General features: G+C 38.3%; 2 protein-coding genes across 2 annotated transcripts in view; one reads left to right on the top strand and one right to left on the bottom strand.

The window, feature by feature from the left end:
* LOC100374782 (DEP domain-containing mTOR-interacting protein-like) overlaps positions 1-4,991 on the bottom strand; it is a 40,545-nt gene extending 35,554 nt beyond the window's left edge. Inside the window, exon 1 of the mRNA XM_085493420.1 lies at positions 4,879-4,991. Within this exon, the coding sequence (XP_085349546.1) occupies positions 4,879-4,967 (89 nt within the window). The 5' untranslated portion in view covers positions 4,968-4,991. The remainder of the gene's footprint in view (positions 1-4,878) is intronic.
* A 242-nt stretch (positions 4,992-5,233) lies between these two features.
* The window catches only part of LOC102801530 (sister chromatid cohesion protein DCC1-like), a 39,081-nt gene continuing 16,847 nt past the window's right edge, over positions 5,234-27,467 (top strand). Inside the window, exons 1-4 of the mRNA XM_085492679.1 lie at positions 5,234-5,266; positions 16,485-16,649; positions 25,682-25,847; positions 26,912-27,137. Of these exons, the coding sequence (XP_085348805.1) occupies positions 5,250-5,266; positions 16,485-16,649; positions 25,682-25,847; positions 26,912-27,137 (574 nt within the window). The 5' untranslated portion in view covers positions 5,234-5,249. The remainder of the gene's footprint in view (positions 5,267-16,484; positions 16,650-25,681; positions 25,848-26,911; positions 27,138-27,467) is intronic.

Below are 27,467 nucleotides of genomic sequence, written 5' to 3'. Positions count from 1 at the left end.
AAATAGTCAAAAATAAGAAAAAAGAATTTAAGGAAAATACAATAAAACAGCAGGAAATGGTTGACAACAATCACACAGAGTATTGGTCAGCACTAAAACGTTTGAGGAATGCAGAAAATAGAAAATCTGATGCCATTATAACAAGTGACAATTTTATGGATCACTTTAATAAGCTATATAATAATAATAACATAAAGAATAATAAAATTGACCAAGACTTATTAGCAAAGGAGAACTTAAAAAACTACAATGCAGTGTTGAACGAAAAGATTAAAAAGTCTGAAGTTATTAATGCAATAAAAAATATAAAAAATAATAAGTCTGCAGGGGAAGATGGCATTACAAATGAAATGCTTAAAATTGATAATAATTTAATTTACAAATCTTTACTAAAAGCATTTAATCATATTCTAATGAGTGGAGAATTCCCCGATAGCTGGAAATCTACTATGTTGGTGCCATTACATAAATCTGGTGACAAATCAGATCCAAATAACGACAGAGCAGTTGCCTTGTCTAGTTGTATGGCCAAATTATTCACCAGCATATTAAATCAAAGGCTGACGTCTTATTTGGAAAAAAATGATTTACTGACGCAAGTACAGTTTGGTTTCAGAAAACAGGGACGCACAACAGATGCTATATTTTTACTTAAAACAGCTATAGATAAAACATTGTACAGCACTCAAGGAAAAAATTCTGATAAACCAAAACGCATGTACTCATGTTTTATAGATTTTAGAAAAGCTTTCGACAGCGTCTGGAGGAAAGCATTATTCCTAAAATTACAAAATTTAGGAATAAATGGTCATTTCTATGAAATCATTAAATCCATGTACAATAACATAAACTACAAGGTAAAGATGTCAAATGGTTTAACAGAAGGTTTTCAGTCCACATGTGGTTTGAAATAGGGTTGTAATATCTCACCCACCCTTTTTAACATATTCATCAATGATCTTCCAGGTCATTTTGGTAAAAGTGGTGATACACCAATCATGATTGGTGATAAACCCTTAAACTATTTTATATGTAGACGATCTTGTTTTTTTTTCACAGACTGCAGAGGGTTCACAAAATTGTCTGAATAAATTAGCAGACTATTGTAAAACCTGGAATCTTGATGTGAATGTTAAGAAAACCAAAGTGATGATATTCAACACAAGTAACTGAAAAACCAAACTTTTATTATAGATGGTAAAAACATAACATCAGTCAAGGAGTTCTGTTATTTGGGTATGATATTCACTCCGAATGGAAAATTTAAAACAAACCATTGTATGCTAAAAAATAAAGCAATGAAGACATTATTTGCCATTAGACATAAAACGATTTCAACTTCATTGTGTTTAAAATTATTTGATCAGTTGGTTACACCCATTCTAATGTATGGGTCAGAAAATTGGGCAGGTGAACTAACAAATGACACAAATAACCTAGAGCAAGTTTGTAATAATTATTATCGTTTTATTCTTGGTGTTAGTAAATTTACACCATCAGTTGGTATAAGGGGTTAACTAGGTAGATTACCAGCAAGAATAAATGCAATGGTTTCAAAGATTAAATACTGGCACAGAATAAATTTACTTCCTGAAAATCACATATTAAAATGTGCATTAAAGGCAATACAAAATAATTCTACCTGGATTACTCAAATAAAAACAATTTTTGGAGAAAAAAACTTGTCTAAAATAAAAGAAACTTACAAATTCAACAATATTAATCAATTAACTAAGCTATGGAATGAATTTATTCAATCATGGAGAAAACAATTGAATAAAAAAGAGGGGAACAAACTTAGAACATATAATATATTTAAACAAAAATTTGAATTAGAAAACTATCTAAATGAAATGAAAAACTTCAGCCAACGTAGAGTTTTAGCAAAGTTTAGGCTCAGTGACCACAAAACTTGAAATTGAATTGGGAAGAAAGAGTAAACCAAAAACCCCAGAAAATGAAAGAACTTGCAAAAAATGCAATTCAGATCAAATTGAAGATGAAATGCATTTCATCTTAGATTGCAATTTCTATGAAGTAGAGAGAAAACACGTCTTGAAGTATTTTAAAATAAAAATTAATGACTTGTGCAGAATGGAAAGCTTTGTGAAAATAATGGGAAATAATATGGCTTTGTCATATTATTTAAAAAATACAATTTTCTAAAAATTAAATATGTAACTGTGGTCTGGGAGAACCTTGCTGCTGTTTAATCAATTTTTCAGAGATTTTCTAATTTGTATTTCTTTCTTTTGTTGAATTTCAGTGTATTTTAATTTTAGTGTTTTAGTGTGTCTTATTTTATTTGTCTTTTGTAATTTTGAAATGAGTAGAACTCCAAAAAAACAAGTTGTCCATCAATTTAAATCAAAGAAAGCTTAGAAAGAACTCCCGTGTGCTGAGAGTATTGAAGACACATTAAAAATTAATTCAAAATTACTTGTACACGAGATATTGATGGAAAAACTGAAAACTAATTATGTAAATCAGGTAACTAATATGAACAGAAAAGAACAAAAAAATTATGAATTATTATGCTAATTAGAGAATTAATATAAACAAATTTTAACCCAAAATTAATCAGGCCTGTCTATTGTCCTAGAGCATTTATGTACCAAATTTTATTCAAATGTGATGATCAGTAATTGAGATATCAGTGTTAATTAATTATGTTAATTAGGTGATCAATAAGCATAAATATTTACCAAAAACTAATTGGGTCTCTGCATAGTTCTCTTTAAAAGTTACATTAAAATCGAATCTATGTACCAAGTGTCATTGAAATGTGATGATTACTACTTGAAATATCAAAAGCTGAAAATTAATTAATTATGCAAATTAGGTGATTAATAGTAAACTATCAGGTCTGTGCAGTGTCCTACAGTCATGGAACAGCTAAAAATCAGCTAATTATCATGCAAATTAGGTAATTAATATGAATGGATTTTTACCAAAACCTAATCAAATCTGCGCATTGGCCCAGAGCATCTATGCACCAAGTTTCATCAAAAATCAATGTATGGTTCTTGAGATATCAGTGGAACAGACACACACAGACAGACATACATGTACTAACTGCAAAGACTCCCCTTTTTGTGCTTCGCACACAGGAGTCAAAAAAAGGTTTCAGGCATGCAAAATGTTTATGGTTAACTGTATCAAAATTCAAAAACAACTTGCGATATCATTCAACTAAACAGGTCGTGCCATTGTACCAAATTTAAATCATTGAAAATGTATCTGAAAAACGTGCACTGCCAAACCCCTGAATGATGTCAATGCCAAGTTTGACTGCAATAGGTATAGCCTATATACCTATAGTATATTATAGGCATGCCAAAGATAGGGATGACATGTATGAAAGTTGATTTTTAGGTTGTTTTTTTTGGTGGTGGATGTGTTATCTTTTTTCCCAGTAAACCACATACCTTCCTAGCAATCAACTATACACAGTATAATGTGATAAACAGAACACTTCAAAACTGTAATGAAAGATTAGGTCACTAAATTTATTGTTATCAGCACCAAAGTGCATTTATTTGGGGCACACCCTCTACATTTTTAAGTACACTAGAAGTCAGGGATTTATTTCGACATAATTGTTTTGAAAACAATTTATTTTCTTTCATTTAAAGTTGATACTTTTTAACTTAAAAAAATGTCATGGTTACATATCCTATTTTAAGTGGCACAGTCATAACAACACATCCTGTACAAATGATTCCATGTAACGTCACAATGTATGTAATAACATTTGTTTGTTCACATAAAAATTAAAATGCAAATTTAATAAACTTTTAAAAACATACATTTATGGTGACAAATAAATTCCTAAAAGTTACTGTACTTCTGTAATTTAATTTAATGTTTATTTAGTAAAGAAATGTACATTTGATGATCCATAACTCTTGCACATTAATTAAGTTGGTTTGCTGGAATCATAGACCTGCTGGAATTTACATTGTAAGTTAATGAGGACAACATATTTTGTACAGTTTATGACCAAGCCCCTACAGACAATGGCTGATTTGTTGATTTGAATTAAATGTGAGGAGTCTTCCACACTAAACGTTTGATAAATATTTTATAAATTTCCATAAAAAAAACATTCATCTCTTCATGTAAAGAAATTAAAAATTGTTAGAAAGTTGCTGATAGTTTTAGAAGTCACTTATTTTAATTTTTCTTTTCCTATCTTTTTTATTAATGTTGTAGTGAATGATATACAAAATATTTACAAAACCACACGTCAGTAACAATTGATTTTTGACATGACGCCAAATATACAAATACAAATAACTACTTCGATATGACCAATAATTTTACTGAAGAGTTTCCCTTTTGAAAACTTGAGGTGAGCTGGAGGATTTTTTTGAAGAAGATTGCATGTGAAAGACTGAGGAAAAATGTGACTAAAAAAAATATTTGTCCGGCATATGAAACAAAATATATGGACAGCCTCTTAGCGACAAACTTAATTTGTGATGATTATTCGACCAAAAGCATCGATAACTACGGCAACAGAAAACAAGCATGTGATTGTAGAAATATATGCACAGTTTTCACGCATTTGACCTTGAGAATGACATCACACAACCTAAACACGGAAGTCAGTTTTAGTGGCACGCCAATCTCATTGCCAGTGGTGAATGCGAATACATATATATATTAGAAATACTGTTCAGCAAATATGAGTTCTTTGGGAAAGACTAATACAGCCTAGAAGTGACAAAGGTCGTTTTTTATGCCATGTGTTAGGCGAGTGTAGCCTTGAAACTAGGTCACTTTCAAAACAACACCACGTGTGGACGAACGCGGGAATATGTGAATAAACCGTAAGCTCGGATTTATTCAGAGGTCATAGCTATTCACTCTTACCTTAACTGTTCTCCAATGATGTATATATAGGAATTATTTGGACCAGAAGAGTCCGAACGTTTGCGTTCTTGTCCTGTCGGTCGGTCCATTTTGCCGGGTTTCGAACGCGATTTGTTTTTGTTGATTTATGTAAATTAGGTTTGTCTTCTGTATGCTAATTAGGTTAACCTCGAACGATCATAGTGATTTTATAACTCAGTTCGTCCATGGAGGTCTTTAATTTAAGCATATTATTTCTATATAAAATAACAAATCAACTAAATATTATTTTATAATAATTGTTACAACAGAGAATAAGAATATTATAAATATTTAAATCGACCAAATCTTTTCGAACACTCATTTTGTAACCTCGTACACTAATATCCAAGATGGCGGGAAACTTGAGGTATGTTTTGAAATCGTATTCACGGAACATACTAGTATATTTACAAACATTATTATTAGACACCACATAAGCACATGTCTTCACGGCCCTTGACATATAATGATAATACCAAGACGATTATATTTGGTTATAAATATTGACGATAATCCACATGGGTTGTTTGGGGCTGTTTGGACATGAACAGGGACGGGCGTGAGCGAAGTGCAGTGTTCTTGTGTGTACTAGTAATAATAATAATAATAATAACTTTATTGCATCCTTAGAAATACAATGTTTCTATCAGTTAATAGCAATAAAGATTAGTTGTGATAACTACTACTACAAAAAGAAAGTTAGTTGTTAAAAGGATAAAGCAAGTGTTACATATCAAATGGCATTTTTATTTCTTGATTGAAATGCATTTTGAATATAGTTGCCAATCTTTTTTATTATTACATCATCTTTTGAAGTCATCAAGAAATTAAATTTCTGGAGATCATCCTGTGTTTCTTGTGGAAATGTAATATCTTGTATGATTTGTTGGCGTATTACTTTATATTGTGGACATTTCATAACAAAGTGCAGTTCATCATCTATTTCATTCTGTGAACATTGTTTGCAAATTCTATTTTCAGTAGGTATTTTTGGTTGCGTATGCCTCCCTTTTTCTATTGCTAAATTGTGATTACTAGTTCGAAATTTTGTCATTGAAATTCTTTGTTTCAAATTCAACACATCCAAGTATTTTTCAAAATTATAATAATAATATAATGAATTTATTGCATCCTTAGAAATAATTTCCATTCGTTGACAGCAATAAAATGTTAGTAATAAATCACAATTCATATAAAACTGAGGTAAAATGTCAGTTATTGTTACATGTATTTCTGATTTCAAATATTTTATACAAGTATTCACCAACTTGTCTTATTATTACGTCTTCTCTTGAACTCATAATATATTTAAATATCTGGTCATCACTTTTTAATTCTTCTGGAATATTGATATTATTAAATAACTTTTGTCTTTCTGTTTGGTACATTCTAAGACATTCCATGAAGAAATGTTCTTCATTTTCAATTTTGATCTGGGAACATTGCCTACAGATTCTGTCTTCTAAAGTTATTTTGGGTTGGGTATACATGTATATGAGTCTTTGAATTTCTCAGTTTTGTTTTTTTTTCCAGAAATTTATGAATTTTTGTTGACAACTTTGCCAATTATGGCTATTTTGGGGGATATGTTTATATTAGTACTTGACAGAGAAGTTGGGTGTCGACAAGGGTGGTGGTGCTGAAAAAATCACAATGAAAATTAGCACTAGCCGCTACAGAATGACTGCAGGGTTGAAAGTTATGTAATGGGCAGGCGAAAAAAAACAATTTAGTCTCCGATGAGCTTATACTCATGGCGCAACAAAGACATTCTCTTCATCTTAATAAGTATTTATGAATTTCAATAGCAGTTGAATCAAATCAGCCGATCAATAATCATTTGTGCGTAACAACATCAAATCACTACGTTCAATCACCCACCATAGACAAAATGACTATTTTGAACTGTAGGCATTAATTAATCAGCGATTCTGCCAATGACGGAGAGATAGAATCTAGGTCAGGGGGACCCCAAGATTCTAATTTCCCTTATGCCACGAACCACGTGACCGAGGCCATATGGCGGCACCATTACGGCTGGATATTCACTCTTTCTTTATCTCCGCATCGACGGGGATGAAGTTTAGCGGCTCTGCCTGGATCGCCTGCTTTTTCCTGTCCGGGTTTCTATATTGGGTTGTTGCTGCTGCAGCGGCATGCGACATTGTAGCTGGTAGGATAAGTTTTCCTTGTCATTTTTACCCTTGTGTCGTTTTCCCCTTTCTGTGTAGCATTTTTCATAACAACCGGGTCGTAACTTAATCACTTGTTGATTTCATTGCGTCACCTTTTCCAACTGTAATTCCTTTCCCTCATGCATGTCGTCTTCATTTTATGCTTGATCGATGTATTTAGAAATGGATAGATGTAATGACAGCACCAGAGGTTTGTCACCGTTTTTTGTCTCCTCATTTTTCGACTGTGCTGTGGTTAAGTTAGTATTTACCAGCATAAAACCCGTATCCGAAATGCTTTTTGCTGTGGCGGGGTTCAGGGTTTTTGCCTTGAAGGTGTGTGTTTTCACTGGAGTTCTGAGGTCTGACATGTTTTTTCAGAGCCATGCAAATTGCTGAGACTGACTGCGTCGTTCGTATTTTCACAGCAAGGTCACGCGTCCAGTAAAAAACTGTTAAAGTGAGCTGCGTGTTTGGCATGAGTAGAAAGTCCTCACGCTCGGCTACTGGTACTTCGTCTACCGAGACTTCGAGTAGGAGGCCCGATGGTGGAGGTACAATTTTATTATATTTTTTGGTCTCCCCCTGCTGATCGGAGGGCATCCTCACAGTCTGTGTTTTCAGGCAGTGGTTTACACGATTTTACCGACTACAGCGAGGCTGTGCCCCTGGACGTCTTTCCTTGTATGGGGCCCGTTGCAGGTCCCTTTGTGGATCTGTCCTTGCACGGCGCCGGGTTTGCCTCCGAGATGAGGGCTTTGGTCGAAGGATTGTCAGGGGAAATTGCGTTCCTGGCAGGCCGGGTAGATCAGACGCAGTTGGAGCAAGCTGTCTCCACTGCGGCCCCTCGATGGGCAAGCAGGAAGAATTACAAAAGTATCGCTGGCATTCAAAACATGTCTCTTCCATTTCCAGCTGCGACTCCCCCGCTGTTTTGGGTGATGCCGAGTTTCACGCTAGTTGCACCGGGTCTCCTCTGGGGCCTCGGGCACTGAATGCCAACAGGGATGCTGGCAGCCAAGCCTCCGATTTCGGGTCAGGGCACACGTTGCATCTCCCCCCTACTTTCAGCCAGCCAGGGTTCGCCGCGCGGTAATGGAACGAGGATTTTACCCTTGAGTCCGGTCTCTGCTGTGGGTTTTGACTCCCTTCTTACCGACCCATGGGCGTCCCCAGAGGGAACCGACCCTGTCATGAGACGCACAGTCGAACACGCTCTCTCTCACATATTTAAGTTGAAATGAGACAGTTCGCTCGCGTTGGATACAGCTGGTACCTCGGACGGACCCTCAGAGTCTTCTATCTGCAATGACTCGGTGAGTCACGCCGTTGGAATGATGCAGAGTATCATCGTTCCTAGTGATACGTTGTAAATACCCCCCGCCAGTAATGATACAAACACCGGTGAACGATAAGAAACAGCTTTATTGAAAAGCAACAACAATGGCGGGAGACACCCGTCATGCACAGCGCTACTAAAGGAGCGCACACAACTATAAATACAAGCCGCTGGTGAACTATAAATACCAGCCACTGGCGTGACCTCTTTCTTTCTTTTTCGAAGAAAATCATCGTAAACGAAAACGAGAAAACATGAAAACACGAAAATTCATTGCGTAAGTGGCAATGGCATAACAAGCAAAATGATCCAATACATGTCACAAAAAGTACATTGATTATGTTACATAATCTTCTAGATACTTAGGAGGTTTACGATGTCGTTGGGGTCTAGATATTGGAGGGGAACTAGGCAAAGACTCAATATTCTCAGTGTTTTTCTCTGTCTCACTACTGACTACATTGTCTACAAGATAAGTATTGTCATCGATTGTGGGGAGACATATTTCGATTGGTGTCTCAGGCGAAATCGGACTGGGAGGAAAGCTGGATACTTGGTGATCATCGGCTTCTGTATCACTGTTGTCTTGAACAGGTGTTTTGTTGTAAGTAGTGGTGTCAAAGTACTGGTCAGGTACTTTGTAACATTCGTTGCATTTGACCTTGTATGAAGTAGCACGTAGCTGCGAGCCAGTGAACTTCCTAATGAAGCACCACTCCCCATCGATACTGACAACGAGGAATCTACTGCGAGCATGTGACTTGTTGCGGTCAGACCGTAAGTAGACTAAGTCACCGACCTTGATGTTGTTGACTGTACTGTCGTGATATTTTGTCTTAGACTTTTGACTGTATGGATGATTAATAGTGCGTGACTCGTGTTGTTGTGTGATGAGCTCACGGTCGACGAGTGGTATTTGCTCATTAGTGAATTGGTCACGTTGTATCCACATTTCGCGAGCTGATAGTCCACGACTGCGAATGCGAGAGTTTAATCGTGCGGTTGCTATAGCTAGTTTTACAGCAGTAACTGGGTCACCACTTGGGTCTTGCCGGAGGAGCTCTTCTTCCAGTTCACGGATGGCTTTTTTGGCTACGGGATTCTTATTGATGTTTTTAATGCGACCAATCTCAACATTGATACGGTACTGTTCAAGCATACTATCATTACGTAGCGCTATGAAACCAGGAGCAGGATCGACACGGACCACGGCAAATGGGCTGTCGAGTGCACGCATTTCAATGACTAAACGGGTTACACCATCACGTAGTGCGGTTTGGTTCTCACTATCGATAATAGTGGATGACGTGTAAGACGTAGCGGTTTCCCTTAGGACGAGTATGAGTTGGCGATTGCGTTTGATTACATCAGCTGCGAAAGATACTCCGACTGAGTGTGGTGGGTCCTCTGATGTTTGTTCTATTAGCGTATCAGGCAGCTTACAAAGTGACGTACAGACATGACATTGTTGTGACACTAACTCAATGGATTTGTCCAGGTCGAGAGCGTAGAAGTTGCGTTTAAAGACTTGCTTTAGCTGGTGTTTAGTTGGGTGATCGAGTTTGATGTGAAGTGCAGTTAAAAGTCCGTTAAGAACAGCGCGTGGAATGATGATTAGATCAGATGACACTTGGAAGGGTTCGTTGTGTTTAACGATGAGGAGACCATCTCTTGCGATAGTAGCGATAGCAAGATACCGTTTCACATCCCGGATTGAGGTGAGTTTCCTTGATGGTCTTGTTCCTTGTTTTAGGTGAGCGTGTGCACGTCGTAAATCTGGACACTGTGATTGTGTACTTAGCCACGCTGATCTGGTGGTAAACGGGAGGCGTAGTTTGCCGTTAATGATGTCTGAAATAGTGGATCCCCTTACAACCGCGTCCTCAGTGCGCTGGATGAATTGACAAATTTGGCAATTTGGTTCGTCACACTCTGGTGGATTGCGACTCGCAAAATCGGAGGGCACGTTGGCTGAATCTGCAAGGTGGCGCAAAGCAACTTGGTACCTACTTACAGTAGAAAGAAAGGAAGTGACACGTGGGCTTGATGAGAATTCCCCACGGCAGAGTTTGTCAACTGCCTGTACACATGGCTTGCTGTCAGTTAGAACGCAGGCTTGGTGCTCTGATTGGATAATAAACGGACTGAAGTGCTTAACTGATGCCGCAATACATGTACATAGTGCTTCGATTTCACATGGTAGCCATGTAACTTGGTGTTTGCATAGTTTGGCACTGAAGAATCCTGCTAGTGAAGTTTTGTCATTGCGCGTTACGTAGAAGGTTGCGCCAATGCCATGCTTGGTGACTGAGCCATCGGTTACGATCCATAGGTGATCTGAGGGACGAGGAAGAACAATTGATTTGTTCTGTGCGAGTGAAGTTTGTGCTGTTTTAAAGCTATGTAGTAAGCTCTCTGACCACTGAATTTTGTCAGGTGATGACAGGCCTGCAAGTGCTGACTCAAATGGAGCGATTATAGCTGCACAACCTTTTATGACACGGCTTAAAACTTTTTAGGCGCCGATGAATGAGCGTAGTCCACGGACAGTGTCAGGAGGTAGACATGATGAAAGAGTTGCAATGCAATGAGAACTCGCTGAAAGTTGACCCTCTCGCCAAATCCAACCCGAAATGGTTGTGGACTTTGGGCAGATCGTTGTTTTGCTAGCTGACAAGTGAATGTTACACTTACTTAATGCTTGTAGAACGTTTTCCCAGTTTTGGAGTAGCTCAAGTGGGGTGTTCCCTCCGCAGTATAGGTCATCTGCAAGTTTTGCGACACACCCTTCTTGTATATAGTCATCTAATATGCGACACATTAGCTCCTCAAGAGCAGTTTCTGACCCGGGCATGCCCATGGCCGAACGCGTATATACTCTCACACCACGAAAGGGTGTTGCGACACCGCAATATTTCATCGAGGCCTTTGCTAATGGGATTTGGTAGAAAGCACTGGTTAGATCAGTCTTGAGCATGTATTTCCAGCATGCGATGGTTCGTAGCGTTGAATCGACATCCGGCATTAGCGAAGGTTGTGGTTTGCTGTAACGACCGACGTCGGCGAATGCAGTAACAAGTCTATTACCGCCGTTTGGCTTTTTGACCAGAAATGATGGATTTAGATACTCTACGGTAACTCCAACGTCTTCAGGTCGACGGAATACCCCCAATTTCTCGAGGTCATCAAACTTTTTCTGAAGCTCTATGAGCTTATCCCGAGCGTATTGAGGGACGCGCCCCTTTCTTTGAGGAGGCTCAACAGGGCCCATGTTGACAGACGTTTCAAATTTACCACATGCATCGTTGTAACCGGAAATTGATGGATTGAAGACATCGTCGTATATACGAAGTAGACTTCGAAATTGGGAGCGCTCATCGATCGTTAATATTACGTCAGGGTCAAGGTCGACACCATCCGAGTGCATTGTTGGTGAGTGTGGACGAGATTTGTCAAGAGTGTCCTTGACTGGTGTACTAGATGCTGCTGATGGTGGTGAAGTGGTATGACGAATTTGGCAAAAGTGGTCATTGCGCCGTATTACTTTTGGTGACATTGAGTTGTTACAGATGCGAATTTTGCCTGCGACTGATTCAATGATATCTGGCTGAGGCCATCTATGTGACGGTTTGAGGTTACGCATGCTGGGTGAATCATGACGCGACTCAATAGCGAAAGTTTCATCTTCATCAATATTAGGTGGTAGTTTAATTTCTAGAAATTCTCCAGGCCAAATAACAGATGAGGCCGATGGGGAACGCAATACCAATGCCTGTGTGCGACGTACTTTGTGTGAATGGAGTGTGTCGTCTTCGATTCCATACCTAACAACATGTGTGCCTTTGATAGTTATTTCATGCATAGCTGGGCGTACGGAAATGTCATTGACTGTCATGAACGATGACGAGTGCGTCGAGTATAAGATCAATGCCGTTATACTGATTGGCAACGGAGCGCAAAACCTTGGCGTCAGCTGAAGCGTGAATCTCCTCCATAAACGAATCTAATGCCTGAGAAATTTCTGGTTTTAGAGTAGCAAGCGTCTTTGAGCGTAACTCAGTGCCATACCGTTGTTTCACTAAGCTTGGTAGCTGTGGGTGTAATAGGCGTAACCATGTGAGCACAATGATGTTTTCTAAGGAAGGTGTGAGTTCTTCGTCAATGGTGGTGGTTTCCCCATGATGTTTTATGTCACTGTCACAATGTAACAAATTGTCCTCAATAAATGAAACCAGGCGTATAGGTCTTCTGGGCGCTCGTCAGCTTCTAATTTAATATTATTAAAATCCAGGAAATGTGAACCCGAGGTCTGGAAGCCATAGTGTAAACGAATTGCTTGCCAAATTGATGACATGGATGTGGACGACTTTGTGATGGTGTTGCGTGAAATTACAGGACAATAATTGGCAATTTGACCCAGCATTAATTCGAGATGCATGACCTTTTGTTGAGCGGTTCGGCGTTTCGGTTCTCCGACACTTTCATCATCGTCGGTAAAACCACGCAGTGGCGTGGCATTAGACTTCATATTCCATGTATAATCAGTGGCAAGAAATATAGCAAAATTTGGATCCAGTGACAAAATATACTGCAGATTTTGCCTCCAGGCTTCGAACGACGTTATTGACTCATGTTTGGTCAAACTCCACTGTTTTGGCGCCCGTACATTATAGGCCATGAAGACAGTTCAATATAAAGTGACACACTAACTTAAAGTGGACTTCTTACCGCTATAGTAGAAGCAAGTTCACTGGTGATTGCTTGAGTGAATGGCCGGACTTCTTAGGGACGATATTTAGCGTCGATTTCGTATCCCGACGCTGCCACCACGCCAGTAATGATACAAACACCGGTGAACGATAAGAAACAGCTTTATTGAAAAGCAACAACAATGGCGGGAGACACCCGTCATGCACAGCGCTACTAAAGGAGCGCACACAACTATAAATACAAGCCGCTGGTGAACTATAAATACCAGCCACTGGCGCCCACCCTTGATCCTAAGGCAACCAGTTACTGTTGCTTCAACGCTTATGGGGTCATGGGCGTCGGGATCCAAAGCAACCCCGTCGGCACATTTCCCCCTGTCCGGCCAAGTGCTGAGTGGGGTGCAGGGTGTGCAAACGGTGTAGAGGAGGTAACGCTTAAGGCCCCCGGTTGGGGTAAAATCTTATGCAACACTTTACGCTGGACCAAACGCTACCCGGTTGGTGTGGTTTCGAGATCAGACCCCAAAGTGTGGGATGAGACCAAAACAACCCCAACCGGATCCCAAGGCTCCTTTTCCAGAACCCGGTACCACAAATTTCTGTTTGGCAAACCGGGTAAAGGGGGACGGCTGAGTTCCATGGGCATTCTTGCCAGCTCAGTCTGAGACGATCCATCACGCCCTGAGGGCAGAGTTGCTTGAGCACATTATTGTTCACGCCCAGGACTCTGAGACCTTGGTGGTGGAATGCACCAGCCTCCTAGACCAGGCGACACATTTACTTGTGGGCCACTGCACATCTACATGCGACATCCCCTAGTGTCTCCCCTATTGGGCACTGCCAGAGGACTTCCGCAAGGAAGAAGGAATCAGACAAGAATTTTGCTGGATAAGACTGCCATACACAAGGTAGATCAGCCGGCATTAAGTCCAGGCTTCTACTCAAATGTGTTCGTAGTACCAAATCTACATTTGTACAGGTGGCGGGCGTTCAGTTCTGGACCTAGGTAGACTAAATCAGTACGTGCTTCTCAATCGGTTCCGCATGGAGACACCATTCAGCGTTCTTCTCTCCATCCACCGTTTCGACTGGCTAGCCCCACTAGACTTAAGCAGGCCTACCTGGACATACCGAAACACCCAGCGAGTTGCCATCTCCTTCGAATTGCCCAGCTGGGCCAAGTATTCAAATTTCAGGTGCCCCGTTCGAGTTATGCACAGCGCCCTACGTGTTCACCAGAGTGATAAAACAGGTAGTGTTGCTGCTTCACCAAATGTCAGTACACATCAATCTGTACCTAGACGACTTGTTACTATACAACCCAGACAAGGGGTTATTAGCCAATCACGTCAGGCTAACACAGAATTTACTTCATCATTTGGGCTCTTTAGTAAATCAGACAAGTCCCATCCCTACCCAACGCAACAGTTGGTGTTCCCGGGCATGGAGTTTGACACAGGTAAGCTTGGTATATCTATTTTGAGCACGTTGCTTAGCGCTAAGCATTCTAGCAGAACGCTTAGCGCTAAGCATTCTAGTCGAACGCCTAGTCAACGTTCCCTCAGTGTCCCTCCGAGAACTAATTCGGATCATAGGAATGATGACCTCGGTTCGAAGGGTGGTTCCCCAGGCCGCACTACGCAGCCGCCCAGTGCAACGCTTGTTGTTACAATACCAAGCTCTCCTATGGGAACTAGATAGGCGGGTATTGATCTCGGACCAAGTGAAGGAAGCCCTGCCCTGGTGGTCGTCACTGGCCAACCTCTGACAGGGGGTCCCCTTGGACCCACACGCCACAGCTATGACTCTGGTAACAGATGCCTCCCTCCAAGGTTGGGGAGCACATCTATTGGACGAACAAGCCCAAGGTATATGACCTCCGCATTAGTTTCGGGACCACCATATCAACCGGCTCGAACTGAAAGCAGTGCACTTAGCATAACCACACTTTCTATCTGTAGTTCGAGACCACAGAATCCTGCTCTGCATAATGAATTTAGGCAGAGGGTTCTTCTAACCCGCCTATTCACATAGTTCATACCCACCATAGCCTCCGGGTCCTCCCCCCAACCACCCCACTCTTTCCGTAGCGTTGGTCTAAGTCCTTGATGCAGAGAGAAAGGAACCAGAGTGAATATCCAGTCGTAATGGTACGGCCATATGGCCTTGGTCGCGTGGTTTGTTACGTAAGGGAAAAGAATCTTGGGGTCATGGGGCTCCCCCTGACCTAGATTCTATATCTCTGTCATTGGCAGAATCGTTGATTAATGCCTACAAGTTCAAAATAATTATTTTGACTGACTGGAGTCTATGTTGGGTCTGAACTATGTGAATAGGCGGGTTTGTACTAGTTAGTGCTAGTCTTTTAGTAAAAGCATTGTTTAAGTATCTGATAACATGTCTAAGCAGAGATGGCTCTGTCATGTTTAAAATCATTTTGAATTTGTCTATGTAATTCTGTGTTGAGAAATTATTGGATATTCTGTTAAATTGTTCATAAAGTTCTTTTCTTTCATTTATATATATTTGACAGTGTATTATGAAATGTATTTCGTCTTCTGTTGTTTTACATATTTTGCTGATTCTTTTATCAGCTAGTGTTTTAGGACGTGTATGTCTCCCAACTTCAATTTCTAGGCTTTGGCAGCTTAGTCATATGTACTGTTGCTTTGTGTGTTTTTTATATTTACTTCTGTAATCAGTAATTGCGTTCATATACTTGTCAAGGATGCCATTAAACAAGTTTGGGTCATACATGATGTTTATACTTTTTTTTTCAGGATTTTCAGGGTAGTTTAGTCTTTGTTGCACATCTTGTTATGGCGATGTCTAAAAATTAAACCCTTTTTAGGGCAACTATTTTGAGCCCATACTGCTAGATTTACATTTTGATATCGGGGTGCTATGCAAGTCAGAAAAAAATGTCATACTTTTATATTATTTTCAAAACCTAGAAATTTTATTGACTTTGACAATGATCATTTCTACATTGACTAATAAAGGGACTGTGTGAACACTTCAAGTGAAAGAAAAAAATAATTTGCATGAAGTGAATGATGAACACTCAAAAATAAATTAAAAAATTTAAATATAATTTAAAACTTATCTACCCAGAATTTTTTTAGTTAAGCTATTTTTTTACACGTTTGTTTTATTCGGTCTGATAACATATACATGTATATGATACATGTACCTTCTGAAGTAATATATTTTTAACATGCCAAATACGCAACATTTAATTATATCCATCTACATTGTTTTTTGGTTGCGTTGCGCTGGGTTGGGTTATGCCTTATTGAAAGATTATGTAGATTGAGAAGCCAAACATTGATATCCAGGGTTTGTCGTGTGGTTTGTTTGTAGAACTCTTGAGCAAGTGCAGACTATCGCCACTGATGCCAAGTTGGAATTATCTGATCTGGCAAGTGTTTCACAAACTCTTTATTTTGCTGATGATTTGAATTCCTCTGGTATGAAGTTAATGGAAGTAGACAAATCACTGCTACAATATATACAGGAAGGCAGTAGGTAAGTATTAAAAGTATACTGTCACAGGTTAATGGAAGTAGACCAGTCACTGCTACAATATATACAGGAAGGCAGTAGGTAAGTATTAAAAGTATACTGTCACAGGTTTATGGAAGTAGACCAGTCACTGCTACAATATATACAGGAAGGCAGTAGGTAAGTATTAAAAGTATACTGTCACAGGTTTATGGAAGTAGACCAATCACTGCTACAATATATACAGGAAGGCAGTAGGTAAGTATTAAAAGTATACTGTCACAGGTTTATGGAAGTAGACAAATCACTGCTACAATATATACAGGAAGGCAGTTTATAAGTATTAAAAGTATACTGTCACAGGTTTATGGAAGTAGACCAGTCACTGCTACAATATATACAGGAAGGCAGTAGGTAAGTATTAAAAGTGTACTGTCACAGGTTTATGGAAGTAGACCAGTCACTGCTACAATATATACAGGAAGGCAGTAGGTAAGTATTAAAAGTATACTGTCACAGGTTTATGGAAGTAGACCAGTCACTGCTACAATATATACAGGAAGGCAGTAGGTAAGTATTAAAAGTATACTGTCACAGGTTTATGGAAGTAGACAAATCACTGCTACAATATATACAGGAAGGCAGTTTATAAGTATTAAAAGTATACTGTCACAGGTTTATGGAAGTAGACCAGTCACTGCTACAATATATACAGGAAGGCAGTAGGTAAGTATTAAAAGTGTACTGTCACAGGTTTATGGAAGTAGACCAGTCACTGCTACAATATATACAGGAAGGCAGTAGGTAAGTATTAAAAGTATACTGTCACAGGTTTATGGAAGTAGACCAGTCACTGCTACAATATATACAGGAAGGCAGTAGGTAAGTATTAAAAGTATACTGTCACAGGTTTATGGAAGTAGACCAGTCACTGCTACAATATATACAGGAAGGCAGTAGGTAAGTATTAAAAGTATACTGTCACAGGTTTATGGAAGTAGACCAATCACTGCTACAATATATACAGGAAGGCAGTAGGTAAGTATTAAAAGTGTACTGTCACAGGTTTATGGAAGTAGACAAATCACTGCTACAATATATACAGGAAGGCAGTTTATAAGTATTAAAAGTATACTGTCACAGGTTTATGGAAGTAGACCAGTCACTGCTACAATATATACAGGAAGGCAGTAGGTAAGTATTAAAAGTGTACTGTCACAGGTTTATGGAAGTAGACCAGTCACTGCTACAATATATACAGGAAGGCAGTAGGTAAGTATTAAAAGTATACTGTCACAGGTTTATGGAAGTAGACCAGTCACTGCTACAATATATACAGGAAGGCAGTAGGTAAGTATTAAAAGTGTACTGTCACAGGTTTATGGAAGTAGACCAGTCACTGCTACAATATATACAGGAAGGCAGTAGGTAAGTATTAAAAGTATACTGTCACAGGTTTATGGAAGTAGACCAGTCACTGCTACAATATATACACGAAGGCAGTAGGTAAGTATTAAAAGTATACTGTCACAGGTTTATGGAAGTAGACCAGTCACTGCTACAATATATACACGAAGGCAGTAGGTAAGTATTAAAAGTATACTGTCACAGGTTTATGGAAGTAGACCAATCACTGCTACAATATATACAGGAAGGCAGTAGGTAAGTATTAAAAGTATACTGTCACAGGTTTATGAAAGTAGACCAGTCACTGCTACAATATATACACGAAGGCAGTAGGTAAGTATTAAAAGTGTACTGTCACAGGTTTATGGAAGTAGACCAGTCACTGCTACAATATATACAGGAAGGCAGTAGGTAAGTATTAAAAGTATACTGTCACAGGTTTATGGAAGTAGACCAATCACTGCTACAATATATACAGGAAGGCAGTAGGTAAGTATTAAAAGTGTACTGTCACAGGTTTATGGAAGTAGACCAATCACTGCTACAATATATACAGGAAGGCAGTAGGTAAGTATTAAAAGTGTACTGTCACAGGTTTATGGAAGTAGACCAATCACTGCTACAATATATACAGGAAGGCAGTAGGTAAGTAATAAAAGTATACTGTCACAGGTTTATGGAAGTAGACCAGTCACTGCTACAATATATACAGGAAGGCAGTAGGTAAGTATTAAAAGTGTACTGTCACTGGTTTATGGAAGTAGACCAGTCACTGCTACAATATATACAGGAAGGCAGTAGGTAAGTATTAAAAGTATACTGTCACAGGTTTATGGAAGTAGACCAGTCACTGCTACAATATATACAGGAAGGCAGTAGGTAAGTATTAAAAGTGTACTGTCACTGGTTTATGGAAGTAGACCAGTCACTGCTACAATATATACAGGAAGGCAGTAGGTAAGTATTAAAAGTGTACTGTCACGGGTTTATGGAAGTAGACCAATCACTGCTACAATATATACAGGAAGGCAGTAGGTAAGTATTAAAAGTGTACTGTCACAGGTTTATGGAAGTAGACCAATCACTGCTACAATATATACAGGAAGGCAGTAGGTATGTATTAAAAGTATACTGTCACAGGTTTATGGAAGTAGACCAGTCACCGCTACAATATATACAGGAAGGCAGTAGGTAAGTATTAAAAGTATACTGTCACAGGTTTATGGAAGTAGACCAGTCACCGCTACAATATATACAGGAAGGCAGTAGGTAAGTATTAAAAGTATACTGTCACAGGTTTATGGAAGTAGACCAGTCACTGCTACAATATATACAGGAAGGCAGTAGGTAAGTATTAAAAGTATACTGTCACAGGTTTATGGTTGTAGACCAGTCACTGCTACAATATATACAGGAAGGCAGTACGTAAGTATTAAAAGTGTACTGTCACAGGTTTATGGAAGTAGACCAGTCACTGCTAAAATATATACAGGAAGGCAGTAGGTAAGTATTAAAAGTGTACTGTAACAGGTTTATGGAAGTAGACCAATCACTGCTACAATATATACAGGAAGGCAGTAGGTAAGTATTAAAAGTGTACTGTCACAGGTTTATGGAAGTAGACAAATCACTGCTACAATATATACAGGAAGGCAGTAGGTAAGTATTAAAAGTATACTGTCACAGGTTTATGGAAGTAGACCAGTCACTGCTAAAATATATACAGGAAGGCAGTAGGTAAGTATTAAAAGTGTACTGTAACAGGTTTATGGAAGTAGACCAGTCACTGCTACAATATATACAGGTAGGCAGTAGGTAAGTATTAAAAGTATACTGTCACAGGTTTATGGTTGTAGACCAGTCACTGCTACAATATATACAGGAAGGCAGTACGTAAGTATTAAAAGTATACTGTCACAGGTTTATGGAAGTAGACCAGTCACTGCTACAATATATACAGGAAGGCAGTACGTAAGTATTAAAAGTATACTGTCACAGGTTTATGGAAGTAGACCAATCACTGCTACAATATATACAGGAAGGCAGTAGGTAAGTATTAAAAGTATACTGTCACAGGTTTATGGATGTAGACCAATCACTGCTACAATATATACAGGAAGGCAGTAGGTAAGTATTAAAAGTGTACTGTCACAGGTTTATGGAAGTAGACAAATCACTGCTACAATATATACAGGAAGGCAGTAGGTAAGTATTAAAAGTATACTGTCACAGGTTTATGGAAGTAGACCAGTCACTGCTATAATATATACAGGAAGGCAGTAGGTAAGTATTAAAAGTATACTGTCACAGGTTTATGGAAGTAGACAAATCACTGCTACAATATATACAGGAAGGCAGTAGGTAAGTATTAAAAGTATACTGTCACAGGTTTATGGAAGTAGACCAGTCACTGCTACAATATATACAGGAAGGCAGTAGGTATGTATTAAAAGTATACTGTCACAGGTTTATGGAAGTAGACCAATCACTGCTACAATATATACAGGAAGGCAGTAGGTAAGTATTAAAAGTGTACTGTCACAGGTTTATGGAAGTAGACCAGTCACCGCTACAATATATACAGGAAGGCAGTAGGTAAGTATTAAAAGTATACTGTCACAGGTTTATGGAAGTAGACCAGTCACTGCTACAATATATACAGGAAGGCAGTAGGTAAGTATTAAAAGTATACTGTCACAGGTTTATGGAAGTAGACCAGTCACTGCTAAAATATATACAGGAAGGCAGTAGGTAAGTATTAAAAGTGTACTGTAACAGGTTTATGGAAGTAGACCAGTCACTGCTACAATATATACAGGTAGGCAGTAGGTAAGTATTAAAAGTATACTGTCACAGGTTTATGGTTGTAGACCAGTCACTGCTACAATATATACAGGAAGGCAGTACGTAAGTATTAAAAGTATACTGTCACAGGTTTATGGAAGTAGACCAGTCACTGCTACAATATATACAGGAAGGCAGTACGTAAGTATTAAAAGTATACTGTCACAGGTTTATGGAAGTAGACCAATCACTGCTACAATATATACAGGAAGGCAGTAGGTAAGTATTAAAAGTATACTGTCACAGGTTTATGGATGTAGACCAATCACTGCTACAATATATACAGGAAGGCAGTAGGTAAGTATTAAAAGTGTACTGTCACAGGTTAATGGAAGTAGACAAATCACTGCTACAATATATACAGGAAGGCAGTAGGTAAGTATTAAAAGTATACTGTCACAGGTTTATGGAAGTAGACCAGTCACTGCTATAATATATACAGGAAGGCAGTAGGTAAGTATTAAAAGTATACTGTCACAGGTTTATGGAAGTAGACAAATCACTGCTACAATATATACAGGAAGGCAGTAGGTAAGTATTAAAAGTATACTGTCACAGGTTTATGGAAGTAGACCAGTCACTGCTACAATATATACAGGAAGGCAGTAGGTATGTATTAAAAGTATACTGTCACAGGTTTATGGAAGTAGACCAGTCACTGCTACAATATATACAGGAAGGCAGTAGGTAAGTATTAAAAGTATACTGTCACAGGTTTATGGAAGTAGACCAATCACTGCTACAATATATACAGGAAGGCAGTAGGTAAGTATTAAAAGTGTACTGTCACAGGTTTATGGAAGTAGACCAGTCACCGCTACAATATATACAGGAAGGCAGTAGGTAAGTATTAAAAGTATACTGTCACAGGTTTATGGAAGTAGACCAGTCACTGCTACAATATATACAGGAAGGCAGTAGGTAAGTATTAAAAGTGTACTGTCACAGGTTTATGGAAGTAGACCAGTCACCGCTACAATATATACAGGAAGGCAGTAGGTAAGTATTAAAAGTATACTGTCACAGGTTTATGGAAGTAGACAAATCACTGCTACAATATATACAGGAAGGCAGTAGGTAAGTATTAAAAGTGTACTGTCACAGGTTTATGGAAGTAGACCAGTCACCGCTACAATATATACAGGAAGGCAGTAGGTAAGTATTAAAAGTATACTGTCACAGGTTTATGGAAGTAGACAAATCACTGCTACAATATATACAGGAAGGCAGTAGGTAAGTATTAAAAGTATACTGTCACAGGTTTATGGAAGTAGACCAATCACTGCTACAATATATACAGGAAGGCAGTAGGTAAGTATTAAAAGTATACTGTCACAGGTTAATGGAAGTAGACAAATCACTGCTACAATATATACAGGAAGGCAGTAGGTAAGTATTAAAAGTGTACTGTCAAAGGTTTATGGAAGTAGACCAATCACTGCTACAATATATACAGGAAGGCAGTAGGTAAGTATTAAAAGTATACTGTCACAGGTTTATGGAAGTAGACCAATCACTGCTACAATATATACAGGAAGGCAGTAGGTAAGTATTAAAAGTATACTGTCACAGGTTTATGGAAGTAGACCAATCACTGCTACAATATATACAGGAAGGCAGTAGGTAAGTAATAAAAGTATACTGTCACAGGTTAATGGAAGTAGACCAATCACTGCTACAATATATACAGGAAGGCAGTAGGTAAGTATTAAAAGTATACTGTCACAGGTTTATGGAAGTAGACCAATCACTGCTACAATATATACAGGAAGGCAGTAGGTAAGTATTAAAAGTATACTGTCACAGGTTAATGGAAGTAGACCAATCACTGCTACAATATATACAGGAAGGCAGTAGGTAAGTATTAAAAGTGTACTGTCAAAGGTTTATGGAAGTAGACCAATCACTGCTACAATATATACAGGAAGGCAGTAGGTAAGTATTAAAAGTATACTGTCACAGGTTTATGGAAGTAGACCAATCACTGCTACAATATATACAGGAAGGCAGTAGGTAAGTATTAAAAGTATTACTGTCACAGGTTTATGGAAGTAGACCAATCACTGCTACAATATATACAGGAAGGCAGTAGGTAAGTATTAAAAGTGTACTGTCACAGGTTTATGGAAGTAGACCAATCACTGCTACAATATATACAGGAAGGCAGTAGGTAAGTAATAAAAGTATACTGTCACAGGTTTATGGAAGTAGACAAATCACTGCTACAATATATACAGGAAGGCAGTAGGTAAGTATTAAAAGTGTACTGTCACAGGTTTATGGAAGTAGACAAATCACTGCTACTATATATACAGGAAGGCAGTAGGTAAGTATTAAAAGTGTACTGTCACAGGTTTATGGAAGTAGACCAATCACTGCTACAATATATACAGGAAGGCAGTAGGTAAGTAATAAAAGTATACTGTCACAGGTTTATAGAAGTAAAGCAGTCACTGCTACAATATATACAGGAAGGCAGTAGGTAAGTATTAAAAGTGTACTGTCACAGGTTTATGGAAGTAGACCAATCACTGCTACAATATATACAGGAAGGCAGTAGGTAAGTAATAAAAGTATACTGTCACAGGTTTATGGAAGTAGACCAGTCACTGCTACAATATATACAGGAAGGCAGTAGGTAAGTATTAAAAGTGTACTGTCACAGGTTTATGGAAGTAGACAAATCACTGCTACAATATATACAGGAAGGCAGTAGGTAAGTATTAAAAGTGTACTGTCACAGGTTTATAGAAGTAGACCAATCACTGCTACAATATATACAGGAAGGCAGTAGGTAAGTATTAAAAGTGTACTGTCACAGGTTTATAGAAGTAGACCAGTCACTGCTACAATATATACAGGAAGGCAGTAGGTAAGTACTGTAGAATACTTTATTTTCGCTTGGAATTTATTTTCGCTATTTTCGCTGAAGGGATGATTCCGTGAAAATAAAATCCAGCGAATATACTTTTTTTCTTATATTTCACATTAAACTCATGAAAAATCAGTGAAAATAAATTCCAAGCAAAACGCCCAAAAAGCTTTTTCAGTGAAAATTAATTCCAGCGAAAATAAAGTATTCCACAGTATTAAAAGTGTACTGTCACAGGTTTATGGAAGTAGACCAATCACTGCTACAATATATACAAGAAGGCAGTAGGTAAGTATTAAAAGTATACTGTCACAGGTTTATGGAAGTAGACCAATCACTGCTACAATATATACAGGAAGGCAGTAGGTAAGTATTAAAAGTACACTGTCACAGGTTTATGGAAGTAGACCAATCACTGCTACGATATATACAGGAAGGCAGTAGGTAAGTATTAAAAGTATACTGTCACAGGTTTATGGAAGTAGACAAATAACTGCTACAATATATACAGGAAGGCAGTAGGTAAGTATTAAAAGTGTTCTGTCACAGGTTTATGGAAGTAGACAAATCACTGCTACAATATATACAGGAAGGCAGTAGGTAAATATTAAAAGTATACTGTCACAGGTTTATGGAAGTAGACCAGTCACTGCTACAATATATACAGGAAGGCAGTAGGTAAGTATTAAAAGTATACTGTCACAGGTTTATGGAAGTAGACCAATCACTGCTACAATATATACAGGAAGGCAGTAGGTAAGTATTAAAAGTATACTGTCACAGGTTTATGGAAGTAGACCAATCACTGCTACAATATATACAGGAAGGCAGTAGGTAAGTATTAAAAGTATACTGTCACAGGTTTATGGAAGTAGACCAATCACTGCTACAATATATACAGGAAGGCAGTAGGTAAGTATTAAAAGTGTACTGTCACAGGTTTATGGAAGTAGACCAGTCACTGCTACAATATATACAGGAAGGCAGTAGGTAAGTATTAAAAGTGTACTGTCACAGGTTTATGGAAGTAGACCAATCACTGCTACAATATATACAGGAAGGCAGTAGGTAAGTATTAAAAGTGTACTGTCACAGGTTTATGGAAGTAGACCAGTCACTGCTACAATATATACAGGAAGGCAGTAGGTAAGTATTAAAAGTGTACTGTCACAGGTTTATGGAAGTAGACCAATCACTGCTACAATATATACAGGAAGGCAGTAGGTAAGTATTAAAAGTATACTGTCACAGGTTTATGGAAGTAGACCAATCACTGCTACAATATATACAGGAAGGCAGTAGGTAAGTATTAAAAGTGTACTGTCACAGGTTTATGGAAGTAGACCAATCACTGCTACAATATATACAGGAAGGCAGTAGGTAAGTATTAAAAGTGTACTGTCACAGGTTTATGGAAGTAGACCAGTCACTGCTACAATATATACAGGAAGGCAGTAGGTAAGTATTAAAAGTATACTGTCACAGGTTTATGGAAGTAGACCAGTCACTGCTACAATATATACAGGAAGGCAGTAGGTAAGTATTAAAAGTGTACTGTCACAGGTTTATGGAAGTAGACCAGTCACTGCTACAATATATACAGGAAGGCAGTAGGTAAGTATTAAAAGTGTACTGTCACAGGTTTATGGAAGTAGACCAGTCACTGCTACAATATATACAGGAAGGCAGTAGGTAAGTATTAAAAGTATACTGTCACAGGTTTATGGAAGTAGACCAGTCACTGCTACAATATATACAGGAAGGCAGTAGGTAAGTATTAAAAGTGTACTGTCACAGGTTTATGGAAGTAGACCAGTCACTGCTACAATATATACAGGAAGGCAGTAGGTAAGTATTAAAAGTGTACTGTCAAAGGTTTTTACACTGTTGAATGCTGCTAAATTAGTAAAGGTTTGATTTCTTTCGATTTCAGTCTTGTGATCCGAGGTGACAAAAGCGACTCTGTTGTGCTTTGCACAAATGATAAGACATTTGATTTGAAATCTGCTGAGACGTCCAACACATTACTCTTAGCACCTGAATGTAAAACATCCAAAGATTTTGAAGAAGGATGTTGTTCAAGATTACAACCAATAGAAGTAAGATAATATTGCCTGTAGAGGGAGCTGTAGACCACTTTCCCGGAAGTAGAGAGTCTGGGATGTAAGAAAGACACCTGCCTTTCAGTCTGCTGATGTTGATGTAAAAGGGAATTTTTTCTTTTTTGTCACGTCGATTGGTACACCAACATGCACAATATCATGTGTACAAATTTATGTTGCACCCCATATTCGGTATGTGTGTGAATATAAAATGATGTATCTTTGATTTTCGGAAAAGTGGTCTATTGACACTCGAAGGAGCTGAGTGATAACAATTGTCGCGAACGGAAGCTGTGTGATAATTGTTGCCACTAGAGGGAGCTGTGTTATAACTTTTGCCACTAGAGGGAGCTGTGTAATGACTTGCCAATATTCACTGGTTCTCAGCGTCCCTTGCTAATGGCAAGTAGGACGCAGGTAACTGGTAATCACCATATTGTTCCACTGGGTCAGGATTCCGGTCCAAAGGCACGTGACTGAGTGACGTAATTTGAAAGCATTTCAAGTTTCGTTCTGCGTAAACGTGTCTGTAATACTACTGGGCTCATACATTCTGCCTGCTTAGACTTACATATTTGAGATGTTTCTTGCATTTCTCTGTTTCTGTGTAAATTTATAACAAATTAAACAGTTTATTATTGCCCAACTTTCGAAAGTAAAAGGAAACCCCTGAACGGCCATGAGCGTAAGCGCTGACATCAGGTAACTAAGGGAAATAGAACAAGCAACGAGAAAGTGATGGACCAATCAGAATGCCAGAGTCGTTACTAGTTACCGGCCTCTTGTGGCTTGGTATTTTGTTTTCACTTGGTTAAGTTATTTCCCCTGAAAGGATAATCAGTATCAATACAATCCAGTGAAAATAACTTTTTAATAATATTATTGTGCATTCATTTCATCAAAAATCAGTGAAAATAAACTTCATGAAAAACAGACAAAATGCCTTTTCAGCTAAAATGAATGAAATAATATACAGTAATAAAAAAAGTACTGATGACCTTTCATATGTTGAGATCAACATATGAATCTAATATATCTAATACTTTTAATTTACTTTTCAGATTGTTGGTCTTGCTCATCATTACTTTGAGCTGCGTCCTTGTCGGCCGAAGCTTAGAAGACTAAAAAAATTACTGGAAGAAAACCGATATGATGGACCACTATATGAGGATGATGAGAAACACCAAGGGAAGAAATATACTTTCTCTGAATTATTAGATGTTATACAAGCTAGTGAAATTGAAATTAAAACAGAATTACAGAAATTACAAGCGTGTAATATAAATGGTAAGAGTACTTATGGGTAGCATATGATTAAAAGCCCTCAGCCCCCCCACCCCCACCCCCACCCCCCAGTTGAATGAATGCCAGTCGTCATGAACCCCCTCTAATATGACAGGGGTGGATGACATGTGCGGGTCAAGGTATATTCCCACTTATGCCAATACGGTAGTCAGAATCGCTAGAAAGTTGTAATGAATGGCATTACAAATAATTCAGTACTCAAATCCTGGATTCGAACTTAAATGGTGATATTAGAAAGAGAAACATTCACTGGGTTTATTTTTATAGGATTTAACATTGTAGAAATAAATTTATGAATGTATTATGATTATA

This window comes from Saccoglossus kowalevskii, chromosome 18 (genome assembly GCF_978046115.1).
Source record: "Saccoglossus kowalevskii chromosome 18, keSacKowa6.1, whole genome shotgun sequence".
NCBI lineage: Eukaryota > Metazoa > Hemichordata > Enteropneusta > Harrimaniidae > Saccoglossus > Saccoglossus kowalevskii.
The sequence above is the reverse complement of the archived record's forward strand: the minus strand, read 5'-3'. Positions and strand labels throughout refer to the sequence as shown.